This window comes from Heloderma suspectum, chromosome 1 (genome assembly GCF_057233095.1).
Source record: "Heloderma suspectum isolate Gila_16-S chromosome 1, 16-S_ref, whole genome shotgun sequence".
NCBI lineage: Eukaryota > Metazoa > Chordata > Lepidosauria > Squamata > Helodermatidae > Heloderma > Heloderma suspectum.
This window is the reverse complement of record NC_139458.1, coordinates 16,129,217-16,138,861: the sequence shown is the minus strand read 5'-3', so window position 1 is coordinate 16,138,861 and position 9,645 is coordinate 16,129,217. Positions and strand designations below refer to the sequence as shown.

The 9,645-nt window shown below is 46.2% G+C and overlaps 1 protein-coding gene across 1 annotated transcript; it reads right to left on the bottom strand.

The window, feature by feature from the left end:
* HSPA2 (heat shock protein family A (Hsp70) member 2) lies at window positions 1–4,005 on the bottom strand. Its single transcript, XM_084837004.1, has one exon. The coding sequence runs from the start codon at window positions 3,357–3,359 to the stop codon at window positions 1,452–1,454; it is 1,908 nt and encodes a 635-aa protein (XP_084693130.1). The 5' UTR covers window positions 3,360–4,005; the 3' UTR covers window positions 1–1,451.
* Between the last annotated feature and the right edge of the window lie 5,640 nt (window positions 4,006–9,645).

The window sequence follows — 9,645 nt, the reverse complement described above, 5'->3', positions numbered from 1 at the left end:
TTTTAGCACTGCTTTTATTATGTTCCTCACTCTCTTAAAAGAGCTTTGTATCCGCAAATCCAAATATGAAAGATTTCTGACAACTGAAATCTTTCTCCCTCTCCCCACCCTGTCCCCACAGGTGTTATTTAACAGCTTTATTCTACCTGGCAAGCTAACAGACACTCCTTTTAAAATAACACCAGAAAAGCCTGGCAGCACCAGGCCATCCGTTCTCAGACTATTGGGTGTGTCAGCGTCAAAATCCTGGTGTCAAGCATTTCTGTTCCAGCAGCAGCACTAAATCTTCTTGTAATCTTCTTGTAACACCAGAACATGCTGCGCACCTATACACACTTAATTGGACAACAAGCTCATGGAAATCAACAAGACTTACTTCCATGCAAATGTGATTAGGCCAGGGTAAGCAGCAGTATTTCTAGGCATGCGAGACTTCATTTTTTGGTACAAGAATCTGAGGGTTCATACTTGTAAGGAGATTCTTGCACATATATGGGAAATCTCGCATGAGCTGAGAGCACAGGAAGTAGCCACCTTGCTAGTCAGTGAGAGACTGCCTGGCAACCCACCTATAGTGCCTTGAGTTCCAGTACAGAAAAAAGATGGCATATAAACATAATAGATTTGCCCTCCTGTATGCAAATATACAAGAATTCAGACTTGCCCAGTGCAGTAGTAATTCTGGTACAACCACTTTTAGGAAGGCAACAAGTTATCTGGGAGCAGGAACATGAGTTGGGAGTGTACTGAGCAGCTGGAAAGGAGGCAGCCGTTTTGTTTTCTTTTCTACCACGTTTGTTGCCCCCAGCCAGGAGTAGAGGGGTTTCTGTTTCCCCCCTTCAGGAACAGAATACGGAGGGGAGGCAGTTTGTCTAGCTCAGATGTGGACTGTTTCCCTCTTACAGCATTGCTGGTGCGAGACAGAGGAATACATGCAGGAGCTGGCCAAGTTTGGATTTCCATCCTCCTTCCTCCTGTAACAATCATCATGTTAGCAGTTTAAAGTAAACATGCATGAACCTGTTTTTCTACTAGAGTTCATAATGTTTAATTTTAAAAAAATTAAACCCATATTGGATACCACTCCCATCCCATGGAAAGCTTACTTTTAGAGAAAGGAGAGGATGCTTTTATGCTTCAAGTAACTTTTATTAACAAAACTTCAAAATGACCAGACCAAAAAGTCACAAACAAATTTAAAGTTTTTTTGTATATTTAACAATTTCCATGCTTTTGAAATGCTTTCCCCCCCTCTCAGTTGTAATGCTCACATCGGTACTTTAAACCAGTGAACATAAGGAAGCAGAAATCCAGCAACTAGCATGGGTATGTGAATACTAAGACAAACATTATCTGCAACTGTAAGCTGGCTGTGCTTCCCCTGTTAAAGTAGAGAGCAGGTGAATGCTTCCTCCCATACACCCCCACAGCAAAATCCAGATGGTGGCAGTTTAGTCCACTTCTTCAATGGTGGGTCCACCACCTGGAGCACCACCACCTGCAGCTCCAGCACCCTGGTATAATTTGGCCACGATGGGGTTGCAGAGCTTCTCCAGTTCCTTCTGCTTGTGCTCAAACTCTTCCTTCTCAGCCATCTGGTTGCGCTCGAGCCAATTGATCACCTCCTGGCACTTCTCAAGCACCCTCTGCTTGTCCTGCTCACCAATCTTGCCTTTCAGCTTGTCATCTTCCACAGTCTGTTTGATGTTGTATGCATAGGACTCCAGGGCATTCTTGGAGACCACCCGTTCCCGGTTAGATTCATCCTCTGCCTTGTAACGCTCTGCTTCCTGCACCATACGGTCAATGTCATCCTTGCTGAGGCGGCCCTTGTCATTAGTTATTGTGATCTTGTTCTCTTTGCCTGTGCTCTTGTCCACTGCTGTGACATTGAGAATGCCATTTGCATCAATGTCAAATGTGACTTCAATTTGGGGCACACCACGGGGTGCCGGTGGGATACCTGTCAGGTCAAACTTGCCCAACAAGTTATTGTCTTTGGTCATAGCCCGCTCGCCCTCGTACACCTGCACCAGGACACTGCTCTGATTGTCTGAATAGGTGGTGAACGTCTGTGTCTGCTTGGTGGGAATGGTTGTGTTGCGTTTGATCAAGGCAGTCATGACACCACCAGCTGTCTCAATACCCAGCGACAGTGGTGCTACATCAAGCAGTAGCAGGTCCTGCACATTCTCTGACTTGTCACCCATCAGGATAGCAGCCTGCACAGCAGCACCATAGGCCACAGCTTCATCAGGATTGATGCTTTTGTTGAGCTCTTTGCCATTAAAAAAATCCTGTAGCAGCTTCTGGATCTTGGGGATACGGGTGGAGCCACCGACCAGCACAATCTCATTGATTTGCCCCTTGTCTAGCTTGGCATCACGCAAGGCCTTCTCCACTGGCTCAAGCGTGCCACGGAAGAGGTCAGCATTGAGCTCCTCAAAGCGGGCTCGGGTGATGGATGTGTAGAAGTCAATCCCATCAAACAAAGAGTCGATCTCAATAGAGGCCTGGGTGGAGGAGCTCAGGGTGCGTTTGGCCCGCTCGCAGGCGGTGCGGAGCCGCCGGACTGCCCGCTTGTTGCCAGCAATGTCACGTTTATGCTTCCGCTTGAATTCCTCCACAAAATGGCTCACCATGCGGTTGTCAAAGTCCTCACCACCCAGGTGAGTGTCGCCGGCTGTCGATTTCACCTCAAAGATGCCATCTTCAATGGTCAGGATGGATACATCAAAAGTGCCGCCACCCAGGTCAAAGATCAGCACATTCTTCTCCCCACCTCCGCTGCCCTTTTTATCCAGGCCATAGGCAATGGCAGCAGCCGTGGGCTCATTAATGATGCGCAGTACGTTGAGGCCTGTGATGGTGCCCGCATCCTTGGTGGCTTGGCGCTGGGAGTCATTGAAGTACGCAGGCACAGTGATGACAGCGCTCTGGACTTTGCGGCCCAAGTAAGCCTCGGCAATTTCCTTCATCTTCGTCAACACCATGGAGGAGATCTCCTCAGGGAAAAAGGTCTTGACCTCACCCTTGTGCTCGACTTGGACCTTGGGCTTCCCAGCTTCACTCACCACACGGAAAGGCCAGTGCTTCATATCGGACTGCACTGTGGAGTCATCAAACTTGCGACCGATGAGGCGCTTGGCGTCGAAGATGGTGTTGTTGGGGTTCATGGCCACCTGGTTCTTGGCTGCATCCCCGATCAGGCGCTCGGTGTCAGTGAAGGCCACATAGCTGGGCGTGGTGCGGTTGCCCTGGTCGTTGGCAATGATCTCCACTTTCCCGTGCTGGAAAACTCCGACGCAGGAGTAGGTGGTGCCCAAGTCAATCCCAATAGCAGGCGCTTTGCCCGACATGCTTAGAGCAAACGCGGTGACTATACCCCAAGAAGCTCCGCTGGTAAAAACGCCGTTCTCGCCGGGTCGTGCGCGTCTTCGTCACCCAACACGAACGCTCCGCACTGGAACTTGAGGCGCGCTCTGCCGTCGCGTCGCCCTCAGCTAGCTCTTATAGTCGCGGCTCGCCCGCTTCTACAACCTCCCAGAACCCGGCCGACCAATCACGTCGCTCCCTGCGGACCTCTGACCAATCGCTTCGGTATGTGCCGGCCCCTTACCCCGGCCCCGCCAGAAGCTTCCAGAGGAGGTGTGCTCGGACTAGAAGGATTGATGTCACTGGCAACCAATGGGGATTCGGGCGGCTGTGACGCTAGGCGCTCTCGAGACGCCTTCTGGGCGGCCGTTATGCAAATAGCTGAGCGTGCTGGACCTGTTTTACTGAACGTTGGGCTCGAGCGCCTTCTCCTTGCTTTCAGCGGCGCCGCGAATATTCGAAGTGCGCGTGCGCGTCTTATCGGGAAAGCGTTGGAGTTGCGGGGGGGGGGGGAGAGAATTCGTTGACTGAGAGACTATCTGAAAAAGGCGTGTTGGGGGTGGCGAGCGGAGATGTTGTAAGCAGGGCTTTGTTTGAAGCCAGCTGTAGCCCCAACGTCGTGTTTCAGTGCCACGCCTTAGCCCCGGCATCTGCGTGCAGTAGTGTTAAAAGACTGCCGCTGAGGACGTGCAGAGTGCGTTTCCCCTCATCCTTCACTAATCGTTATTTCCAGAGGGGAAGACGTGTCAGTCTGTTCCACCAAAACCACGAAAGAGTTAGCTTCTGCTCTTGAGTAGTACAGACATGTAATAAATAAATAAATAAATAAATAAATTCTGGCACCTTGAAGACTTAAATTTATTCTGGCATAAGCTTTTGTGGCGACGCCAGTCAGGATTTTACTTTGTTATCCACCTATAGTTCCAGCCTTTAGCTGCCTGTTAACTATCTTTAGCTATCTATAATACGCTTTTTTTTCTTTTTCTTTTTTTAAAGGGGGTACACCAAAATTTGTATGGGTTTCTTTCAACCCAATATTTTGAGAGAGACTATTTTTTTTATTATTTAAATAAAAATACAGCGTGGCATAATAGAGGTTTCTCGGATTATGCAAGGTGTGTGGAGGAAATAGATCAGGAGATGTTTTCTTAATTATTTTACCTCAGAACATTAGAACTTGAGTCCAGCTGGTGAAATAATGGCCAGTAGATTCAGGGGAGACAAAATAAAGTGCTTCTTCACACAACGAATTAAAATGTATGGCATTCTCTGCCACAAGATGTGGTGATGGCCACTGGCTTTAAGATTACTTTTAACAGGGATTAGACAAATTTTAGGTGGGAGCAAGGAGATCTAATGATAACTATTAGCCGTGATTGCTAAATGAGACGTCTGTCTTCAGAGGCAGTACATCTCTGAATTCAGACGTTTTAGTCTGCGGGCTTTTGTGTTGACTTGTGTAACTGATTTTTAAAAAATAGTTTTATATATTTTAAAAAATTGGTAAGATTGAAGGTTTTTTTTAAGCTCTGGTCTACAACATTAATTAAAATGGACACAATTCATAAAACAATTCTAACTGCCCCTTTATACTGAATTAAGGATATATAGGTTTTCCCAAATCATACAATGTTGCTTCTGAGCAAACAAGACCAAGCTTCACACTGACACCTGTTTCTAGTGCTATTATTCAGCCCTGGGATGTGTGTAGTGTGAAAAAGCACATCTCAGCATGTGAAGAGCACAATTTTATTAACACTAACCAACCGCATAGTTATCCCTCAATGTACGAATGTTTTGGTTTCTAAGCCATTTAAATCATAGCACCATCATGACTGCTGCTACTCTCTGGGTGGTAATTTGCGGGACTTCGCCACAAAAATCCATTCCTAACTGCACCACAGCCACTGCTAGCAGAGCAGACCCTCACCGTCATGATCTGTTGGGGGACGCTCTAGAGCAGATGGAGAGGTGAAGAGCAGAGGACAGAAAAAAATCTGTTGTGCTAGCAAAAGTCCACTCAGTGTAGCCCATGTTCCCTGCCTTTATCTTGCTGTAAAGTGCCTGGTGCTTTGATGAAGCTGAATTAATGAATAAAAAAGCAGCTCCCCAAAAGCATTTTGCTTTTGGGGGGGATCTTCCTCCTGATTTACACTCAAGTCCTCCTTCTTTATCTGTGTGTTGTTCTGTCCCCAACCACAACCACCCCTCCAATGCAGCCCAGTGCAGAAGGACAAAAGGAGTAGAAGATGAAACAAACAAATCTAATTTCGCCTCAAAGGCACAATGTCACCAGGACTGAGTCTGCTCAAACACAAGCTCTGCTGAAATGCTTGAGAATCGCCCAGAGGTCCCAAACAATTGTGGAAAAAGAGAGATTGCAACATTAATTCTAGAGTCTTTCCTAGCCCCTTTTAAGTTTTGACTTGTAACGCACATCAAAGAGACAGCAAATACCATCTAGTCTCCATCGTGCCCACAGTCACCTACCTTGCAAGTACTCATTGGGCTAAATAGGGAACATCACCGACAGCTTGGCAGCCACACCCCAAAACACTCATAATCCTCTTGGTTCTCTTCACATCTTGCAAATTGAACTCTGTTAGAATGTTTGGTCAAGTTAGGATTTTCTGTTGTGCCTATCAAGTGAACAGACTTAGAATCATAAAATCCTGGATTTGGTAAGAGTATTTTCTAGCTCCATACACCTCCACAAGGAAATCCCTTCAGCAATGGCACCGATCAATGGCACTTAATCAAGAAAACAGAATCAAGAAAACAGAAGAGCGAGTAGCAACTGCTCCTGTAGTCCAGTCCATGGCAGTTTAGTTCCACTTCTTCAGTGGTGGGTCCACCACCTGGAGCACCAGCGCCTGCAGCTCCTGCACCCTGGTATATTTGGGCAATGAGAGGGTTGTAAAGCTGTCTCAAATGACTTGGGAGTAAGCCCCCTGATTCTGTTGGGGTGGCAGCAGCAGCAAGGGGGAATGTGGGGGGAGGAAGGGCACATGCATTGGCCACACCAATGGCCTCCAAAGATCGCAAGGCCTGTGTGTTGCATGTTGTCCACTTCTGCAACACAGCCATACCACGTCATGCCACGCCATACTCATTATGGTAGGTTAAAAGGAGATTTTTTAAAAATTGCCCCTTGACAGTATAATTTTTTTCTTTCCTGAAGGAAATCATAACAGGAATGAATCCCAGTAGGAATAATCTGTCACAGAGAGGGGTTTTTGGTCTTCCAGCTTACATCTGCAATCCTATACGCAATTAATTGGGGGCACACTCAGCTGTGGATGTGTCTGGTGGTGAAAAGAAAATCCGATGCTGTAAAGAACAATATTGTTTAGGAACCTGGAATGTCAGATCAATGAATCAAGGTAAGCTGGAGGTGGTCAAACATGAGATGGCAAGATTGAACATCAACATCTTGGGAATCAGCGAACTAAAATGGACAGGCATGGGCGAATTTAGTTCAGGTGACCATCATATCTACTACTGTGGGCAAGAATCCCTTAGAAGAAATGGAGTAGCACTCATAGTCAACAAAAGGGTGGGAAAAGCAGTACTGGGGTACAATCTTAAAAACGTTAGAATGATCTCAGTATGAATCCAAGGCAAACCATTCAACATCACAGTAATTCAGGTCTATGCCCCAACCACAGAGGCCGAAAAAGCTGAGGTTGATCGGTTCTATGAAGACCTACAACACCTTCTAGGACTAACACCAAAAAAAGATGTCCTCTTCATCATAGGGGATTGGAATGCTAAAGTAGGAAGTCAAGAAATCACCGGCATAACAGGCAGGCATGGCCTTGGTGTACAAAATGAAGCAGGACAAAAGCTAATAGAGTTTTGCCAAGAGAACACGCTGATCATAACAAACACTCTTTTCCAACAGCACAAGAGACGACTCTACACATGGACATCACCAGATGGTCAATATCGAAATCAGATTGATTATGTCCTTTGCAGCCAAAGATGGAGAAGCTCTATACAGTCAGTAAAAACAAGACCTGGAGCTGACTGTGGCTCAGATCATGAGCTTCTTATCGCAAAAATTCAGCTTAAATTGAAGAACATAGGGAAAACCACTAAACCATTCGGGTATGACCTAAATCATATCCCTTCTGAATATACAGTGGAGGTGAAGAATAGATTTCAGGGATTAGACCTGATAGACAGAGTGCCTGAGAAACTATGGACGGAGGTCCGTAACATTGTTCAGGAGGCAGCAACGAAATCCATCCCAAAGAAAAAGAAATGCAAGAAAGCCAAGTGGCTGTCTGATGAGGCTTTACAAGTAGCTCACGAAAGAAGGGAAGCGAAAAGGAAGGGAGAAAGGGGAAGATATATCCAACTGAATGCAGAGGTCCAGAGGATAGCAAGGAGAGACAAGAAGGCCTTCTTAAATGAACAATGCAAAGAAATCGAGGAAAACAACAGAATGGGAAAGACTAGAGATCTCTTCAAGAAAATCGGAGATCTCAAGGGAACGTTTTGTGCAAAGACGGGCATGATAAAGGACAAAGAAGGCAGGGACCTAACAGAAGCAGATGAGATTAAGAAGAGGTGGAAAGAATACACAGAAGAACTATACAGGAAAGATCTGAATGTCCCTGATAGCCATGATAGTGCAGTCACTGAACTTGAGCCGGACATCCTTGAGAGTGAAGTCAAGTGGGCCTTAGGAAGCATTAGTAACAACAAAGCTAGCAGAGATGACAGTATTCCAGCTGAGCTATTTAAAATCCTAAAAGATGATGCTGTTAAAGTGCTGCATTCAATATGCCAACAAATCTGGAACACTCAACAGTGGCCACAAGCCTGGAAAAGGTCAGTTTACATTCCAATTCCAAAGAAGGGCAACACCAAAGAGTGTTCAAACTACCGCACAATTGCGCTCATTTCACATGCCAGCAAGGTGATGCTCAAAATCCTACAAGCTAGGCTTCAGCAGTATGTGAACCGAGAACTACCGGAAGTACAAGCTGGATTTCGAAGAGGCAGAGGAACTAGAGATCAAATCGCCAACATTCGCTGCATCATGGAGAAAGCAAGAGAATTCCAGAAAAACGTCTATTTCTGCTTCATTGACTACGCTAAAGCCTTTGATTGTGTGGATCACAATAAACTGTGGCAAATTCTTAAAGTGATGGGAGTACCAGACCACCTTATCTGTCTCCTGAGAAACCTGTACGAGGGCCAAGAAGCAACAGTAAGAACCAGACATGGAACAACCGATTGGTTCAATATTGGGAAAGGAGTACGACAAGGCTGCATATTGTCACCCTGCTTATTTAACTTATATGCAGAGTACATCATGAGAAACGCCGGGTTGGATGAATCAGAGGTCGGAATTAAGATTGCTGGGAGAATTATCAACAACCTCCGATATGCAGACGATACCACCCTAATGGCAGAAAGCGAAGAGGATCTCAAGAGCCTCTTGTTGAGGGTGAAAGAGGAGAGTGCAAAAGCTGGTTTGAAACCCAACATTAAAAAAACTAAGATGATGGCATCTGGCCCCATCACTTCCTGGCATATAGAAGGGGAAGAAATGGAAGCAGTGACAGATTTTACTTTCTTGGGCTCCAAGATCACCGCAGACGGTGACTGTAGCCATGAAATTAAAAGACGCTTGCTCCTTGGGAGGAAAGCTATGGCAAACCTAGACAGCATAGTAAGAAGCAGAGACATCACCTTGCCGACAAAGGTCCATCTAATCAAACCTATGGTTTTCCCAGTAGTAATGTATGGCTGTGAGAGCTGGACTATAAGGAAGGCTGAGCACCGAAGAATGGATGCTTTCGAACTGTGGTGCTGGAGAAGACTCTTACGAGTCCCCTGGACTGCAAGGAGGTCAAATCAGTCCATCCTAAAGGAAATCAACCCTGAGTGCTCATTGGAAGGACAGATCCTGAAGCTGAAGCTCCAATATTTTGGCCACCTAATGCGAAGAGAAAACTCTCTGGAAAAGACCCTGATGCTGGGAAAGACTGAAGGCAAAAGGAGAAGGGGACGGCAGAGGATGAGATGGATAGATAGCATCACCGATGCAATGAATATGAACTTGATCACGCTCCGGGAGAGAGCGCAGAACAGGAAGGCCTGGTGTGCTATGGTCCATGGGGTCACGAAGAGTCGGACACAACTGAACGACTGAACAACAACAAGAAGCCTCATTAAACCCAGCGGTAGGACTTACATTTGAGTCAACATGCATAAGCTTGGGCTGTATGAGTCATAAACTCTGAAGCAGAAGAC